Below are 20594 nucleotides of genomic sequence, written 5' to 3'. Positions count from 1 at the left end.
CAACGGAATTGTTTCCCTCCCGACTTTTTATGGCCGCTAGATGTCTCATGCTAGATTCTTATCTGATACATTTCACGACCAATATAGGAGACGTCAAGTTGTCGACAAATGAAGTTTATGTAAGAAACGGCCTCAGGGGTTTCATATATTTTGCATGAAGAACTCAGGGGTGAGGGAGTTCATAACGTGGCGATTTCGTCGCGTAACATGTGATGTTACTTTATTGTCTCTTGGGAGATGAGTGCATGTTTGTTAAATTCGCGGATGGCAAACCATTAGGATTAAAATAGATTTATCATGTTATTCAATTTCAGAAAAAGATGGAGGATAAAGAACATTTACGGTTGTTTGGATTCATCATGGAGGGAATTCTTTTGGTGAGTAGAATACATGTTGCAAATTTAAAATGTGAATTATCACACTTTATTGTTTACAATTCCTTAGTTCGGTATTGGTAAAATAAGGCATTCAGGCAGTAGAAACAGAGACTTAAACCAATAGTTTTTGTGTTCAGCCTTTAGAGAGGGGGGAGCGTTATTTGAAAAATTATAAATAGCGTCAGACTAATAATTTTTAAGTAGTGTCCAAAAACATGGAAAAAGGGTTAAATTACAATCACCTTTGTAAGTTTTTGATGACACCTCTTTAAAGTGCATCACTTGATGGAAAGTAACTTTCAATTTCGTTTAGATTCCCTTTGAACAGAAAAAAACATATAGCAAGACACATACAAGTGTGGACTATGAAGACGACTTTTAGTCTAGAGTTATAATTTTAAACATTGAACAGTCAACATTGAACTCATACCAATTGCATCTAACAATAGATTGGTTTCAATCAAGGTTATACTGCAATGAAAGTTAATTGCAGTTGCGTATACTTTGAGTACATATTAAAACAAGTTCTCTCTGGGCGGAATTTGTAAACAAGAATAGATGCATCAGTGTTCTTTTCGCATCCGAGGAGGATAAAAGCATTAAATTTTGATAATTTTGATAATTCACTTAAAATTTTCCTATGTACGGAATATTTTATTGAATTGTTATGTGAAAGATGGATCCCATGTCAGGCTTTGACATCCGCCTTGTGTTTACATTACCGCCCAGAGACAGTACACTGCAGTACAAAAGATGCGTACACCTCTGAAATAAATATCCTTGCATTATAACCTTGGTTTCAATAAACTGTAACAACATCAAATTCTCATCAGATTGTTTAAATCTCTTCTCTTCCTATTCCTTCGTTTTATGGGTCTCAAATTGTACGTTCGAAATAAATTCTTTAAGAAAGCAAATAATGTTTAGCTAACAGTCTCTTTAAAAAAACATTTGCTAAACAAAAACAATTATATATTCAGAGATTACATAATGACAAGGCACTGCCTAGAAAAGCATTATAACTGTAGAAATAGGATATGCAAAAGAAAGTTGATACAGGTTTAATATCAACTTGGATAAGATTCTTCAAAATAACAATTATGAAATAAGTGTCATTTGCTATTTCATGATATTAAAATCTAAATACAATTGGACCTTTTATTCGACTATTTTGCTGCAAGTGAAAACATCACTCTCCCTTGTAATTTCATGTAAGCCTCCATTTGAAGGAATGTCATGTCCGATTCACAACAGTACCCACAACAGTGTTTTAGGATCAGAATTGTATGAGAAATTAATAATTTTCTTTTGAATTATTTTCAATTGTGGTTTCTATTTGAATTTACCAATAGCGTATTTCTGCATTAAAAACATTGAGGAAACTTAGAACTACGATATACGTTATGCAGTATTCATGAAATCAAGCTTTGAATTGGTACGTTGTATAATAAAACAGAACAGTCCCTTTAATAAAATGATAAGTATAATAACACAGAACAGTCCCTTTAATTATATAATAAGTATAATAACACAGAACAGTCCTTTTAATTGTATGATAATATGAATAATAACACAGAACATTCCCTTTAATTATATAATAAATATAATAACACAGAACAGTCCCTTTAATTACATAATAAGTATAATAACACAGAACAGTCCCTTTAATTGTATGATAAGCATAATAACACGAACAGTCCCTTTAATTATATAATAAGTATTTATAACACAGAACATTCCCTTTAAATAATTGGTAAAATTATCATCAATTTTGTGTGAAGAGTATGCAAACTTTTTAAATCACTGTGTGATATATCCAAAGAGAATAGAATATATATTAGAGTGGAATTTAGAAAATCATGTAAATTTTCACAAATTATATGCAGTATAGTACATTAATACAGTATGTTCCCTAGACTATCCATTTCAATGTTGAATTGTTTAAAGCTGTTAAATAAACTTTATAATGAATTAGGTGAATAAAAAACATAATTTGATTTATAATTATAACAGAAAATCATCGTTTGAAAAGGCATAGAGTCTATGTGAAATGATCGTTGGCCAATTATGAAACCAGCCTGTTTCATTATTTGGTTTCTTTTAATATTAATTTTAGATTTTCTATAAAATGATGTTCCAGGGCCCAAAAGGTTATATAGCGCAAATATGTAAAGTATACCTGCAGTATGGAAACAGTACAACAAAATGGCCGTTTTACACTTTTTTCTACTAAATTCCACTCTAATATATATTATTCTCTTTCGATATATCTTACAAAAAAATCATTCATTGGGAAAGTACACTTTTGCACTAATTCTCTTCGGGCCTGTAAATAACAACTTAGTAGGAAAAGAAATAATGTATTTCCAATAATATTAATTGATTTAATTAAAGAGAAACTATATGAATTAAAGATAATAACTTTGGGAGGATTCATCTACACTTTGAACAAAAGTGTTCAAATATCTGTCATTTTAGCAGAGAAAACGCAAATGAAAATAAGAAGTTTAAAGAAAGAAAAACAGTTATATCCAAATAGAATTGTCAAGTACTTGACAATTTAATTGGTAAAATGGACGTTGCCATCTTTCCATGGAGTGACTTGGAATTACGCTTACAGATCTTGTTTAGTTATATTTTGCTCTTCTTGCCGCGTCTTCGTATCCGGCTCTGACTCAGATCGTCTTCCGCCACAATATAAACACAGACGAATAAACAATTCCCTGGAAAAGTCCTACTCTAGTCCTACTCTAGTCCTACTCTAGTCCTACTCTAGTCCTACTCTAGTCCTACTCTAGTCCTACTCTTTGTTAATAATCTTTGTTATTGTTGTGATACAAATATTTGGTTGCAATCATTTTACAGAGCCACACGCGTACAAAACTTGTATTTCCTCTAATACCTCATCTCCTCTAATACCTTATCTCTATTTGGACCCACTTTCAGTCAGCATTTATTGCATTTGGAAAACATTTGACAAAAGGACACTCTAAACATTTTTAATTATAAACTCTTTAAAGGGAAATTCAGACACTTTAATTTTTAAATCACAACTCTTTGCAAATATTTTTGAATCCCAGGTTCAAGCATTGATCTTTATCTTTAATATTAATTTAATTCATCTTTGATATCCCATGTTGGTTCATATCACATCTTTTTGAACATTTTTCGTCAGGAATTGAGTTTTTGCCACAAACTCAAACTTTATAATCCCTGTATCTTAGCAACCCAATGGTTTAGACCTTTGATATTTCAAACTATGAATGCTGTTATATTAAGTATGAATTTTCCAAGACTTACACAATCTTAATGTAAAAATATAGGGATTATAAAATTTGAGTTTGTGGCAAAAACTTGAAGAAAATCTAGGTGTGTATCGGTGGCCTGGGTCTTATTGGTAACTGTCTCTGTATTATTACATTCTCAAGAATGGCAGTTCAGAAGAATTTTCACAGGAAACAAGAGAATTCAAATATAATTGAAGGTTTGACCTTTGTACAGGGTGTCCAACGACACATGACAGTAGTAGTCGTCTTAGATATTTCATTTTATTTTTGACATTTCCTACATTTCCACGAATGATTCTTGAACAAATATTCAAAATATTCTCGGAGCTCTGCCATTTTAAAATGTGGACTCCCTATTTTGAGATGTTAGTATTACCGGAGATATTAAGAATTTCGTTCAGATTTCAATTTTTTCAAATAAAACTAAAATTGTCAAAATTTCAAAGGAATTCTTAGTATCTCGGAACTTTTAAAGCACAAAAAAGGCAGACCACATTTTTGAATTGCCAAAAATAACTTATGATGCATGGTTTTGTCTTGAAAATCCAAAGAAAATTATCAAAATAATAAGAAAAAAAAACATTTTTTAGGAAAAATATTTCTCAGAGTTTTCTTTTTTTCTTTAATGAATGTTGCTTCTAAATTCCTACTAAATAATTGTTTGCTGGGGCAAAAAGGATTTTAAATTTTTGATGAAATAGTTTCAATCTTAATAAAATATTTTGCTCGGTTGCAAAATTATTGGAAGTGAAATAATTCATAAACTATTTATGCATGCATTCAGAAAGCCAAACCAGAAAAATAAAAAATAAATCTTAAAATTTATCAAATACTAATGTTATTTTTACATATTTTTATTGGAAGGATGTATTCCCTATTTTGAATGTATAATTCATTCCACTCCCCTCTTTATGATTTGGATATTAAAATTATTTATAAAACAAAACATTATTCCACAAGTAGTTTTTTTGTTGAAATGCTATAAATCAATTGCGGTAACGGGTTTTAGTCCTATGAGCCTGGAGTTCGGCAAAAACTCAAAGAAAAGTTTAAATCGACCGTTCTTTTTTACAATTTTATGTCATTTGATAACAGGAAAAAAAGCACATAAATATTAATTTCGAGTATTCTAAAAAGCTGACATAATCATACTCATGAGGTATTTGTTTGCAGAGGTGAACGCCAGTAAATTAAGCAAAAAGTATATTTGATTTAAATATATTTACACATTTACATATAAATTCGATTTAAATGAATCAGAAGACTCCACGTTTATTTCTGAAACCTTACCTCTCCTTTCTCCCCTCTTCCCCCTCCCTTTGATTCCCCGCTTGCCACTTCCATTGATCCCCTCTTTCCCCTCCCCTTTATCCCCCGATTTCCCTTCCCTTGATCCCCTCTTCCCACTCCCCTTGATCCCCTCTTCCCCTTTCCTTGATCCCCCGCTTTCCCCTCCCCTGGATCCCCTCTTCCCCCTATCCTTGATCCCCTCTTCCCCTTTCCTTGATCCCCCGCTTTCCCCTCCCCTTGATCCCTCTTCCTCTCCCCTGGATCCCCTCTTCCCCCTCCTATGGATTCCCCGCTCCCTCCCGTTGTTTTGTAAAAATTCTAATTGAATTAAGTAATAGCTTGATGTAGTAAGAGTCTTTGATTCTAAATAATTTTTGTCTGAAATTATAAACAAAAGAAGCAAGATTTTCCCAAAAGAGAATTTTTTTTCGTTACACATTGGTAAAGGAAAAAACACTGTGTAATGCTGTGTAAAAAGCTAAAGATGCTTACAATCAAGAAAATTACACCAAATAAAAAGAATCTAAAACATTTCTTTCAGTTTAAAAAGTACAAAAAAACAGAAAAGTTTTGAATAAGGAATTATGACACTGACTTTGTAATAATATTTATTTTTATTCTAAGGTAAAAAATACCAACATAAAATACTACTGCACAAATAGATTCTAGTACTTGATAATCTATTTGCTACTGTACCACATTTACAAAAGTTTTCTAAGTTAGGAATTTTTTAACCTGGCATAGACGATTCTTTTTTTTTCTCAGGCCTTCGCATTTGTTACATGATTCAATGTCAGATTTTTCATATCAAATTGTTTTCAGCACTCCTGTATGCGGAGTCCATTAGCGCCTGATCCAATCAAGTTTCAGTCATGTGTTTGGTGACTATTCTGAACCAATTGAAATAGTATGGCGGTAACATCTATCTTTCTATCTATCTCATTATCCAATCAGAGTTATGAATCCTTCAATCGGCGCTATCAGTAAATGGAAATATTTACTTTTACTGAAACTATGGAGTCAGAGTGACATTTAATTCCGGAAGTATAGATATGGATTTGACTTTAAGTGACTGTGAGCGGAATTTGCAATTGACCCTCCGTGCAAAGAGTTCAATGCCCGATTTACAACGGTACCCTTAAACACCTTTGTGTGTTTGAGTACATACATATGTGTGTGTAAACTTATCGAAACCTGCTTGCCTTGTATTTAGCTGGGTACAGTACAGTGTGCCCTGTGGGTAGTCTGAACACAGCGCACACAGCAATTTTCAGCTGAATAAAGCTGGGTTCGATAAATTATCATACAGATATCTCTGTACTCGACACAGTAACAGTAACAGTAACTCTTGTATGCGAGTCCATTAGCGCCTATTCCAATCAGAGTTCAGCCATGTGTTTGGTGTCTATTCTAATCTTTCTATCTATCTCATCATCCAATTAGAGATAAACCCTTAAATCGGCGCTATGCACTATAAATGGAAATATTTACTTCTACACAAACTATAGTGTAACAAAGGTTTAGAGGATTATGTTGTAAATCAAGTATTTTCCTCTCAGTACGGAGGGTCAGTTAAAATTGCGCTTACAGTCCCTTTATAAACTGAACATCCAATCTACTTTTAGTTATTGACAGTATGTATTTGTATATATCCACACAATGTGGTTTAGTTATTGACAGTATGTATATGTATATATCCACACAATGTGGTTTAATTATTTGAAAATGAATTCTGTTGTCTGGATAGATTGATGCTCACCCTCGCAATCTACGATATTCTTTATATTGTCACAAGCATCCTACTCTTTGGTATTCTTATTATTCTTATTATTTTTTTTTTATTAATACTATTATTATTATTATTATTATCATTATTTTTACTTTTATTATTATTATTATTATTATTATTATTATTGTTATTATGATCCTTATTATTTTTATTTTTATTATGATTATTATTATTATTATTATTATTATTATTATTATTATTATTATTATTATTATTATTATTATTATTATTATTATTATTATTATTATTATTATTATTATTATTATTATTATTATTATTATTATTATTATTATTATTATTATTATTATTATTACTACTATTATTGTTATTGTTATTATCATTTATAAACCAGGAATACCAAGTCTCTACCCAGCTGTCTACAACCAATCAACCTTCAAGCATCTGGTTCCTATTCTACTTCCTCTAATTCATGTGGGTCTTACAGGTACCCCATCACACCTTACAGGTACCCCATCACACCTTACAGGTACCCCATCACACCTTTTCAATTGTTGCATCATCCAACCCGGTTATTTGCACATGGCTTCCTGGGCAGCCGTAGTACATTTAAATTTCCAAGCTGGGTCAACCTTTCCGATCCCAGTTTGTACTGTACCTAGCTCTATGGACAGGACTAGCCGATGCAAAGAGGTAGACACAGTCAGACTTTATGCTTAGGTTAAATTTACTTTTACTAAAGGGGCAGATTTGCGTGGTTTTGATAGGTAACAGATATTTGTGGGTTTGATATAGGTAAAGCATCTGGGTCTCATGTCTCATGTATATATATTTAAAGATTGACTAGAAAGATCAAATCCATCTAATCATATTTTCAGGATCTATATATCTGACGGGTAGGAAACATAAGCGGGCATATATATTTACAGATTGACTAGAAAGATCAAATCCATTATCTTTATTTCAGGATCTATATATCTGACGGTAGCAATTGCATTGGAGAGATACACAACAGTGTGCCATCCCTTCTTTAAGGTAAAATTTTTAATTATTAAATTATGATTACGTATATCATAATAATGATAGCTCTAAAAAAATTATTTTCCAAGGTTCATACATATAAAAAGCTTGCTGGAGTGTATGCACTCTAAACTCGGGAGTATTTGCCTCTTCTGATGTTCAAATTATATTATAACAATTGCTGCCATTATTTATCAAACCCTTTACAATAACAACAAATATAGAATTATAATGGAAAAGAAGGGGCAAAAATTTTTACCTGGGATAGCGCATCATACTAAACTTAACATCCAGTGCCAAGGAGTGTGAAATAGAAAGGAGATACAACGGACGCGGTCCGCCCTACCATATGATTATGCATGCTTTGCAGACGGGTAGTATTTGTATAAGAAGTATTCAGAATAGGTTATTGTATAAGAGGTAATTGTACATCAGACAAACATTTCTTATTCAAATAAAGTACTGTCTGTACAGCATGTATAATCATATTGCGGGGCGCTCCTGGCCCAGCGTATAATTAATTTTTTAATGATATTGGGATATACAGAAAATCCGCAATTAAATAGAAATAGAAATTTAAAAGTTTTGTCCAAATATTTAGTTGAACTGCAAGGGGGTATAGGAGAACAGATCGTTCTGACTGCCCAGGAAACATTTAAACCGACTATATGGTCCAATGGCAAAGATGGGGTAAAAAATTTGATTTTTGATGTTCGACGTCGGCTATCAGAGATTTGATGTATGAACAGATTTATTAGTGTTTACCTCAGATCTCTCATGCCTGGTCTGCCTGCACCTACATCGTTCCAATCGTCCTCTTCTCCATCCTCTACAATACTCCCAAGTTTCTGGAGCTAGAGATTCAGGACAAGATAGTAAATCTCACTCAGGCAAATCAATCAATAAATCAAATCAATCAATCAATTAATCAACTTATAAAATAATCAATCAAATAATTAACCAAAAAATCAATCAATCAGCCTAACAACCCATCAAACATTCAAGTAATCAATCAATCCATCAACTGTTTGAATCAATTTTCATATTATTGTAATTTGAAAAATTAACTGTGCAATTCAAAAATATTAGAAATGTCCCTGGGATTACAATCATTGATTGATAGGAGGTTGATGTCTCTGGAAACAGCACAGAGCTTGTAATACTCAAAAATATTACAATACAGAAGGAATCAAATCAAAATACTTTATAATCTATATAATAAACCTCTTCGCTAAATATCTACAACTATTTGAAGATTTATTAAGTATCGTATCTTTAAATATATTTAAATATTTATATATATATATATATACATNGCTAGCTATAGCTTCCTATACATGTCTATATATGCTAGCTAGCTACAGCTTCCTATACATGTCTATATATGCTAGCTAGCTACAGCTTCCTATACATGTCTATATATGCTAGCTAGATATAGCTTCCTATACATATCTATATGTGCTAGCTAGCTACAGCTGGCCAAACTACTGGACCAAGTTGACTGCAATTTTAGAAGGAACTCATGAGTGCCTGGGGAGTCATTTTGCTCAAATTCGACTTTTTTCTACAAAATTTGAAATTTCCTTTTTCAATTGTCATTTAAACTCCACGACCGGACAACGCGAGCGCTTTAGCTAGTAATACATAAGAATACAATTTAGAATTAAAATAAAAAATGAGTTCTTTTTGATTTATTAAACTAAATTATAATGTTGACTGCTAAACAGTGAATTTGAATCTTTGGTACTACTTCAAATTTGATACTTCCTATATTTTTGCAACCTAATGGTGTACACACCTTCAATATTTCAAACTAAGATTACTTGATCTAACAGGATCCAAAGTTGGAAATATCAATGGTCTAAGTCTCTAAGTCAAAGATATAGGGATTAGAAAATCATGGTTTGTGGTAAAGACTCGATCCAAGTTACAAGTACTACAAATACTGTCAAATCCAAGTCTATAAATATTTATTATCTGAGGCAAAAACCCTATCTGCATCATGGGAAATAAATCCGAAATCGATAAAACAATATTTTTCAATTTGCAAAAAACAAGAAAACAAAATATAAACCATTTTGAATATCCTTTGTAATTATTATTTAACGATTTTTGTGTTTTAGTATAAATTTTCTTGTCTGTTTGTTTGTTGGTTTGTGACCAATAAACGTCAAAACGGCTCTACAGATCGGGCCAAAAAAAGTTGGGACCTCACATGATCCTAGGAAACTTGGGAAGGTTTATGGACTTTTTTGTGTTTTTTTTGTGTGTTATATTGTACAAAGAGAAGATACTCACAGATAGAGCCACAATAAAAAGTTGAAATAGAAATTGTGTGGTAAGCGCCCTGAAAGCCTATTCTCTATATATTTTTCATAAAAAGTTGTTCATCATAAATCTAATATTTGTATTAAAATTGTTTTTATATAAAATTTCCATAGATATAGACTAACATCAAAAAATTGAAAATAGATTAAAGTAAACCTCAATGTTATGTCAATTTTGTCAACACCTTTCATCTAAACCATAAGGGGGGGCGGAGGCGGGAGGGGGGGGGGTTGTCCTCCTGTTTTTTTTAACATACGAGGGGGACGGAGGGGGGGTTGTACCTGTTTTTAACGTACCCGAAAATTGCTTGCTTAAAATATGACGTAAAAACTTCTTAACTTTTTCAATTTAAAATTTTCCTCAGCATTTTTCTTTTGACGCACTGTGTAGGGTGAGAGGACAGTCATATATTTGAAATCTTGAAAAATGGATTTGATAACATGTGTCACATGTTGATATTTGTCAAAAGTAAAAATATTTTTTTTTTAAAATTTTTCCGACATTCTCTTTTTTTTAAATCCTCCCTTTTACACTAACCATTAAAGATCTAATATTTTGATAATGAGCAGGCCTTTAAAAGTTGAACCAGGGGTATATCTTATACTCCTTTATCTCAACTCTAAGGGCAAACTCATAGGGGGGATGGAAAGCACCCAAACCTCCCCCCCATCTATGTTAGACAAAAAGCCCAATCGGATTAAGGTTAAAAGCCCAGCAAACCAGGGTTAAAACCACTTTCAAGAAAAAGTAAAATAAACAGTCCATAACACAGTGACACCCTGAACAAGTGGCATTTTATTGATAAATTCTAAATTCTGAAAACTTTCTTGACTTTCGAAAATATTTAAAATTTCCCAACCCTTCATTGCATGATTTAAAAAATCAATATCTCCATTAATTTAAAATTAATTCTTATCACTTTTTTCATAAAATGAAGCATGAAAGCAAAACAGTTTAGAGAACAGAATAGCTTCTCTGTGACCCTCCTTGAGCGGTTGAGCGGTTGAGCTTATTCACAACCGCATGTCCCCCTGGTGTACATTTGAATATCCGAGCTGGGCCAACCATTGCAGTCCTACTTTGGACTGTACCCCCAATTTACAATTACTAAAGCGGCAGAGGACAGGTACCTTTAAAAGATTTTTTTTCTGATCAATTATGAATTTTTTTTAAAATTTGTTATTTTTTATGGGGTTTCTACAAATTAAACACTTTACATGCTGGAAGATCTATGACATCCGCCTATATTTATCAGATAGGATACCGCGTACACTGTGAATCGGCGAGGCCCTCTGTAAATGAAGGGTGTAGCTTGAAATTACGTTTATACAAATAGATGGGATTTTAGCAAGAAGTAATGTTAATTAAATCTGAATTGAAAATACTAACAATGCAAATTTAGCTCTTATAAGATTGGGAAAATGATATATACTTTGTTGATAAAAATGCAGCGGTTAAAAGACAAAAACTTGCTGAAAAAACTTAAACCCAGCGGATGAAAGAAAAAAAGTTGCAGTAATATTTAAAACTAGCGGTTGAAAGCTAAAAGGTTGCTGACATATCTTAAAACCTGCGGTTGAAAGAAAAAAAAATTATTTCAAATTTTAAACCCAGCAGTATATGTAAAGAAAAATTTTTTCCATTGATTGAAAGAAAAAATTTGTTGAACATCTTAAACCCAGTGGTTGAAAGAAAATTAATTTCTGAAAAATCTTAAACCCAGCAGTCTTTTAAGAAAACATTATTCTATTGATTGAAAGCAAAAAGTTGTTGAAAAATCTGAAACCCAGGGGTTGAAAGCAAAAATACCGTATTTTCTCAGCAGTTGAACTAATTAAAAAGTTTTAAAAAGTTGATGTAAACTAAAAAAAGTACAAATTTAGCGGTTAAATTTAAGAAAAAAAAGATTGAATTTCTTATTCTAGACTGCGTAGAGTCTAGGCTAGATCTCAACCTTTTTTTCATTTTTTTTCTACAAAATTCAAAATTCATACAAACATTTTTTCTTCCTTATTTAAGAAATTTAGAAAGATAACATATTTTTTATTTTTTTTTCTATCAACCTATTTATTTTGAAAATGATACAAAAAGGAGATTGAGAAAGTTGGACCTACAGACCTACGTATCAATCCAACATACATAAAGGTTAGAATACAAAATAATGAGAAATTAATCTATTTTTGTCTCAAAATATGCTCAAAACAATTTTTGTATAAACTGTCCGGGACCAAATTCAATGAAATGCCAACCACCGGTTCAAATCCTGATAACCTCGGTAATGTAAGATTGGAACCAGCCATAGGCAATTTAGATTTGGTCCCTAGTGTCTCCCAGTAAACTCTATTTACGCCATGTGTTTATCATTTAACTTTATTTTGATATATATAAACCTCTTCAGTCATATGTCAGCTAAAGTTGGCCAAACGGCTGAACCGAATTAGCTGAAATATTTTAGGAAACCAATGGGTACCCTTGGGGTAACTATGCTAAAAAGAAATGATTCTTTGTCATCAAAAATGATTTTTTTTAAATCGATTTTTTCATTTAAAAAATTTCAAATATTTTAAATATTTCAATATTTGATTTTTTTTTTAATTCCGCGGCAACGCCGGGCAGTATTATTTCACATTACTTTATTTTTTTATCTATGCATGCAAACAAAAAACTGAGTTTTTGCCACAATCTAAAATTTCCTAATTCCTATATGTTTGCAACCCGATGCAACCTAGCGATTTTTCAAACTAATTGCTCTAACATATTCCTGATTTAATTATAAAAGGTTTCCGACATCAGGTTGCAAATATGCAGAGATAAGCTAATCAGAGAATGTGACAAGAACTCAGATCCTTTACAAATAATTTTTGAAACAATTAAAAATTTAAAATATAATTCTTAAATTTTACACAATGCAAAACCAAAACTGCTTTTATTGATTAAATGAAATATATATTTTTACACAACATTTTTAAACAATATTGCTTACTATATCAGTCATCAGTTAAATAACATACATAGTTATTTACAATGGATGAGACTTTAATACTTTAATTATGACCTGAAATTCTCTAGTTATAAAAATCTCATGGTTGAAATAAATATTTGCTACAGATTTACAAGAAAGGATGAGACTTCAGAGACGACTGTAAAGAAAGTATAATGCAGCTTTGCGTTCAGTCTCAGTTTCCTACGACGTAAACCAATTAGATCTCTTTTCTACATCGTTTATTCTATTCTTTAAGGGCCACAGTGATAACCAGAAAATAGGAAGACTACTGTATACTCAAATTATGACCTGAGCCAGTCCAATGAGCATGAACCAAAGCAATTGTTCAGAGTCAGAGATTAATTAATATAAAATATAAGACACTAGATGTCATCTTTTTCAAGATTTATGTGTGTTTTGTTCACAATAACCCTTGGGCAGAAGCCCAAAAGCTTTTGGCTTTTGCCTTAGGGTTTAAACCCATAAATCTTTAAAAGACAATGGAATGTATAAGAACTGTTTCCTTATATTCATGATTACCGGCAACTGAAACTTGTTATTTTTTCGCAAAATCAATAAATAACAATAATATCTGAGACAAAATACATAATTTAACTTTGGGATCCTCACATTTTACAGTATCATTCATTGTGGGTGACCCTGTATTATCTATTTCAGGTTTATATTATCTACCTCAACCTGATTATCCACGGGATTATCCCTCTTGTTCTCCTCATTATCCTCAACGTTCTTATCTATCGTCAGCTGAGGTAAAACCCAACGCGGAAAGACGATTAAAATGCTGAGCTAGAATCGTGCAGGAACTTCTTGTCCTGTAAATGCGAGCTCACAAGGTTCAGAGCTCAGTTTTTTAATATTAACTTTTAGTTCCAATGGTGCAAATGGCGCGTAATTCAAGTACTAACATCTATTAATTTAAATGAGACATTTTCTACGCGATTGATTGATTGATTAACTAGGATTGTTAAATTAACTATGGTTGATTGATTGAGTGATGGTTTAGGGTTGATTAATTGATTGTTGAAAGTTGATTGATTAATTGATTAAAGTTGGTTCATCGGTTAAATGGTGTTGAATGATTGATTGATTATGGTTGAATGATTGATTGATTGATTAGAAACGATTAATTAGAGTTGATTGATTGATTGATTAGGGTGTTCCAATCCTGTATCGACTCCAGCAATGGAACAGGCATACAACAGAGAGAAATCAGACTATCTCAGGTTTTTTTTAGTCAAAAACTGTCAAGTTAATGCTGGGGAAGAACAATTACTTGGCCTTACTCATTTCCCTAGCCGGAGTGCTCTTATTCCCTCTTGCATGTCTTTTAGCCCTTTGGCTCAATCATTAGCCTGACCTAAACTAACCAAAGATATTAAGATTGAGATTTCATCCTTCTCAGAATTTTCTATGTTCGGAAGTTGTTTTTCTGAATTATCTTTTCTAAAATTGTCATTTCAGAGGCTAAATTTAAAGAATTTGAGCCACGACTTAAATTTGAGACGCAGCAGTGGTTGGTTCCACTTAAATTGTATTCAATGAGACGCGGCACAAATTCATTAAATTCGGACTCAGATTTTCTTCTTTTAACATTTTCAAAATATTTCAACATTCCTTTTAACAATGTTTACAAATACAGGTCCTTCAAGGCTGTAAACATTACAGTGCTGTACTCCTGATTTACAAATACAGATCCTTCAAGGCTGTAAACATTACAGTGATATATTCCTAATTTACAAATACCGATCCTTCAAGACTGTAAACATTGCAGTGATATATTCCTAATTTACAAATACAGATTCTTTAAGACTGTAAGCATTGCAGTGATGTACTCCTAATTTACAAATATAGATCCTTCAAGGCTGTAAACATTGCAGTGATGTACTCCTAATTTACAAATACAGATCCTTCAAGGCTGTAAATATTGCAGTGCTGTACTCCTAATTTACAAATACAGATCCTTCAAGGCTGTAAACATTACAGTGCTATACTCCTAATTTACAAATACAGATCCTTTAAGGCTGTAAACATTGCAGTGATGTACTCCTAATCTACAAATACAGATCCTTTAAGGCTGAAAACATTACAGTGATGTACTCCTAATTTACAAATACCGATCCTTCAAGGCTGTAAACATTGCGGTGATGTACTCCTAACTTACAAAGCTGAGAAGTTTCAAAAATAAATACATTCTTTCAGAATTGAAAAAAAAACTTGAGACCAAATTTAGATTTCATTTGATGGACACTTTTTAACTTTTGGATTCAAATCCCCTAAACTTCTTAGTGCTTCAGCAGTAAAATAGCTTTAAAGAGCAGAAAAAAACGATTTAGGAAAATCAAAAGTGTTTTTAATTTGGAACCTCTCTCATTCTAATGAGATTATTCCTTATGATGAATTAAACAATTTGGGAACGGATTTACAATGCTATTCTAAATAAACCGGAATATTATTAATTGATTAAATACTTGAAAGTCGTCTTTGATCTTAGAAATAGTTTGCGGCATTCGTCAAAGGCAACCTTATTTAAGCAATAATTTGTTATGAAATAATATTCATAAAATCTTAGGTGAGCTTACTGATAGTAGCTATATTTATTCTTTGCCACAGTCTACGCTGGATACCTAATATCTGGGAGCTAAAGCAGTCGGGAGAAGAAAAGGTAAATAATTGAATAGTTAGGCTTTTATGAATATCAACTTCTGGTTCAAACTCAAAAGAATTAAGCACTCTATCCCGGATTAATCATGACAATCGGTTTCTTCTAATTTTATTCAATAGCGTTTGGTCTCTAATTTAACAATCTTTAAACTCGATATTATAATTTTATGTAACCGACAAAAAAGTATTTAAGATAAAAGGCGAATAAAAGCATGCTTAATAGGTCAAACTTACAAACATTCTGGAACAAAAATTAAATTGAAATCATTTATAATGAAGTGCATAATAAAAAATCCAAAAAAAATATCATTATTTTTTTTTCAATTCCACATATTTGTTTTATAACTATTCATGGGTTATGAAGGATTGAAGGGAGGCGAGGTATAAAGCTTTTGGCGAAAATACTTTACGAGCCCCCCTAAACCAGTAGGGTTTTAGATAATTTTATGTCCTGGAAAATATTAAAATATATAAAGAAATATGAATTTAAACCTTGACACTATCTGTATAAATAAACACACAAAAATGGCACGTGAATTATAGAACATGTAATATAAAGTTTAAACTTTTAAAAAGTACATATTAAAGAAAGTCCCGAATATTAATGCTAGAAGATGATCATTCAAACGAATGCGGGAACTTCAAAGCAAAAATGCGCAAATATTGAAAGGTGTACTCAGCTGGGGTGATATTTTACTTTAAATCCCATAAGAAAATAGTGACAATTTTCAAAGTGAATAAATACTAAAGTGGACCAAACTCATAGTTGGATGACGACATTTTATGTCCCAAGTATTTAGAAATATGTATATATATATATATAAATTGGTCTGTATACGGAGTGTACAGTACAACAGAAACTGGACTCCCTTTGTTTACAAACACAGACTTTGAATTTGTATTTAACTTAAATATAAGTGAACGTAAATTAAGATTTCAGAAGTGAATTTTAGCCATTTTTTGTCGTCGTTTCCTTAGTCTGTTCCACTTTAGTATTTATTCACTTTGGACAATTTTACCCTAGCTCAGCTGGGAATATATGGGTTTCAGGATATGTTCACCATAGATTAAAAAGAGGCCACGCAGGGCATAAAATATTTTTCCATATTTGTCTTTTCCCTTGGGTAAGACTTTTTAAATATGGTAACCAGTTTAAATCAAACTACATCAATAATAAATTATTCTATTTTCTCCCTTTTCAACCAAAATTGTGAATAAAATGCATGGTGCTGGTAGGGTTAGGGGCATATGTTTTTAAAATCGAACGAAAGAACAATTGTCTCTTTTTTTTGTAACTAACGAATATTCGTATTTTTAGAAAATGGTTGGATTTTGAGTTTTCAAAAACTGAATTTTATTTTCTCCCTTTTCCTTCATGAAAGTCAATATTTTCGTTTTCTAAATTTATTTAAGTTTAAAATCAAATTCCTTTCAAAGTGGGAGATAATTGTTTTGAAAAGGGTTCTTAAGTCATTTCAACTAATCCTCGTTTGCAAGATGATGCCTTCAGGCAAGCTTTTACGTCTGCTGTACTTGCAAAGCTTTTTTTTCTAGCTATAGTTTGAACAGAGTAATTGGCAAAATACTGCTTGATTTCTGAGTTAGAGCTTGCACATCTTGGTTTGCAGTTTAGAGTTTAGAATTCATTTCTTTATGTTTTTTGATTACATACCTGCACAGTCGGCACTAAAGTAAATATCATGAAATATTTAAATTTTACATGTTTTCCATTCTAACTCCTCCTAATTGGAGAGCTATTGGGAAACACAAAAATGTTTTGAATTTTGTGATTGGTAAACAAAAAATTAGCAATTCTCTAACTTGGTTGTAAAATGAAATTAAATATTATGGAAACGTTTTGCAGATTACATAACACATATTGCTTTAGCATTGAATCAGGATTCCTGGTAACTGCAAAGGAAAGTGAAATATAAAACAAAGACATGCCTATTCCGCAAAATAAAAAAGAACATGTTGACTGCAGGAACGGGGTGTCTACAACAAAATTCTAGAATTGAAATTTGAAAATATATTGGTTGTTATTGGGACGTCCAAAAATTTAACCAAGAACATGATCGAAAATTAAAGCAAAGGAAAAAAACATTGGAAAACTGCAGAGTATGTGTACAGACGTGAGAGCACCTTGTTTAATTGCTTTGACCATCATCTATTTATTTTAAACAAATTGTAAAAAAAAAAATAAAAAAAATTTAAAAAATTGTAATAAAAAGGTTGTGTAGACATAACACTACACTAAAAGTGAGCTCTTACTTCAATAAAAGACGATCTCAATTCCCATGTTTATTGAGTCAAATCTGCTGTATCATTTATTTTACAAACTTTAAGTTCATTTGTAAAGTTTATCAACATGCTGGGGGAGTTCAAGTCTATATAATCAACATTAACCGGAAACCGCAGACTCTTAAAGTTTGGAATTTAAAGTATATATTGTATATATATATATATATATATAATATAATAATAATATATATATATATTTATATTATATATAAAGATATTTAATGTAGAAATGCTGCAATGTAACCAGCTTACTTAATATGTGCACACTGAACGATCCTTCAGTAAAATCATTGGTTCAATAAAGTCGTTCTTTCAGTAAAAAAACTAAGTTTAAAAGTTTGTTAAAAAAAGCGATTGTTTTTCAAGTTAGTTTTTTTAATTTCTCTTAACGATTCAGGTTGGTCTACTATCATTCCTTTTTTTAACAACACCATCGTTCACAAAAAATTTTCGTTCGTTCACAAAACTGATGCCTACTTAAATAGTGTCTTAAGGTCGGAACTTGTCATAAGATTGTGCTTGTATACACTGCCTATATGCTCGAGAGTTCTACTGTTCATTTGACACAATTAAGTTTTCATCTGTAAAAATACCTTATTCAATATCGCAGGTTGATTTGTGTCTCGGTGATACATTTAGATTTAGCATTTTTAAAGAAATAATAGTTCAAAAGTTTCAACATAATTTTCACATCAAATACGTACTCAAATCTTTTTGATAAAAAATTTGGAAGATAACTTGGTCTAAATGACTTAAATTGGGCATTGTTTTCTTTAAAAAAGATCACTTGAAATTAGTTTCTTTAATCGTGAAATTATAAGTTTCCACAGTAAATATTAAGTTTAGAGATTTCACACAAAAGTTTCAACCTTTAAAACTATTCAACTAATACAATTTAGTTGTAAACTTCTGAGCCCTGATGTAGAAGCCCAAAGGAGTTCTGCGCAGGCAGTGCATGCTCTCTCTCTGTCTTGTAATTCAACGCGGAACTCCTTTGGGCTATGTCTCAGGGTCATTGTGAACGAAAAACCCCTAAATCTTTAAAAGACGACATCTAGTGCCCTATCTGTTAGTTTCATTAATTTGTGCTTTACACTTTGTTTTCTCTATATTCACTTTATTTTCACAATCGCACTAATAGTATAATTTTCTCACTCAGAAATTCAGTAGAAAAATTTTAAAATTCAGATCAACTATAATGCTTTGAAAATTGCATTGCATTTATTTGACGTTTTTCCCTCAATTTCAAATAAAAATAAACCACAGAAAATCCGAAGTTTTGAATTAGAATTGAAACTTAAAATTGGAAATTAAGCGCATAGAATATTCTTTTATTTACGGTGGGCTAGAACGTTTGTATTTTTTAGGCTTAGCTTATATATTCATTCATTTTAGGGTGAACTGAAATGTTCTATATATTCAGGGTGGACTGAAATATTCTGTATGTTTAGGGTGAGCTGAAATATGCTGTATGTTTAGGATGAGCTGAAATAATTTATATATTTAGGGTGAGCTGAAATATTCTACATATTTAGGGTCAACTGAAATATTCTATATGTTCAGGGTGAGCTGAAATATCCTATATGTTAAGGGTAAGCTGTAATATTCTATTTGTCAAGGGTGAGCTGTAATATTCTATTTGTTAAGGGTGAGCTGTAATATTCTATATATTAAGGGTGAGCTGTAATATTCTATATATTAAGGGTGAGCTGTAATATTCTATATATTAAGGGTGAGCTGTAATATTCTATATGTTAAGGGTGAGCTGTAATATTCTATATGTTAAGTATGAGCTGAAATATTCTATTTGTTAAGGGTGAGCTGTAATATTCTATTTGTTTAGAGTGAGCTGAAATATTCTATATATTTAGGGTGAGCTGTAATATACTATATGTTAAGGGTGAGCTGAAATATTCAATATGTTAAGGGTGAGCTGAAGTGGCCAAACTGGATAGAATACATCACACATCTTTCCCACCTGTTTACAGTACTCAACAGCTCAGGAACAAACTGTCAGACATTAAAATAAAATTAGCATTTAAGGTTGTAATTGCTACGGTCTAGCAACAAACAAACATTAATTACGATCATATCAAGTCGTCTTTATTAAAATGGTCCAATCCGAAAGAGATCAGGAACAAACTACCAGACATGAATAAAGATTTGTGGGCGTCATTTCGAAGAAAAAAAAATTCTTAGATTCACAGTTATGTTCTTGGAACAAACTAGCAGACATTAAATTAGATATTTAGTCATTTCGCCTCCAATGGACTATGCCTAACTGGTGAGTTATAGTCCATGCAGGAACAAACTAAAAGACATTAAAATCATTATCCGTCTATTAGTGTACATTATCATTGGCTGCAGAAATGTTTTATTAATAAAATGGAAATTTTAAAGAATTAACTGAGCAAACAGCAAAAACCGCTAATTTTCAAATATCAATGCCGTTAACAGTATTGTGATTGTTAATGAACAGTAACTTTTTGAAAAAACCGAAAGTAACGAAACAAACATTTTGTTCCTAGCTAGAAAAAAACTGATATCTAAAATATTTTTATAACAGTTTTAAGTGACCG

At 31.5% G+C, this 20594-nt stretch overlaps 1 protein-coding gene across 1 annotated transcript; it reads left to right on the top strand.

The window, feature by feature from the left end:
* The first annotated feature begins 302 nt into the window (after window positions 1-302).
* On the top strand, window positions 303-20044 carry LOC111716206 (FMRFamide receptor). Its single transcript, XM_023491648.1, has 12 exons — window positions 303-377; window positions 3747-3832; window positions 6702-6763; window positions 7096-7188; window positions 7669-7736; window positions 8492-8611; window positions 8845-8907; window positions 12141-12194; window positions 13711-13802; window positions 14207-14276; window positions 15623-15715; window positions 19943-20044. Exons 1-12 carry the CDS (start codon window positions 321-323, stop codon window positions 20042-20044), a joined length of 960 nt encoding a protein of 319 aa, XP_023347416.1. The 5' UTR covers window positions 303-320.
* Window positions 20045-20594: the final 550 nt, after the last annotated feature.

The sequence above is a fragment of the Eurytemora carolleeae genome, unplaced genomic scaffold, assembly GCF_000591075.1.
Source record: "Eurytemora carolleeae unplaced genomic scaffold, Eaff_2.0 scaffold1996, whole genome shotgun sequence".
In the NCBI taxonomy this organism is placed as follows: Eukaryota; Metazoa; Arthropoda; class Copepoda; order Calanoida; family Temoridae; genus Eurytemora; species Eurytemora carolleeae.
The sequence above is the reverse complement of the archived record's forward strand: the minus strand, read 5'-3'. Positions and strand labels throughout refer to the sequence as shown.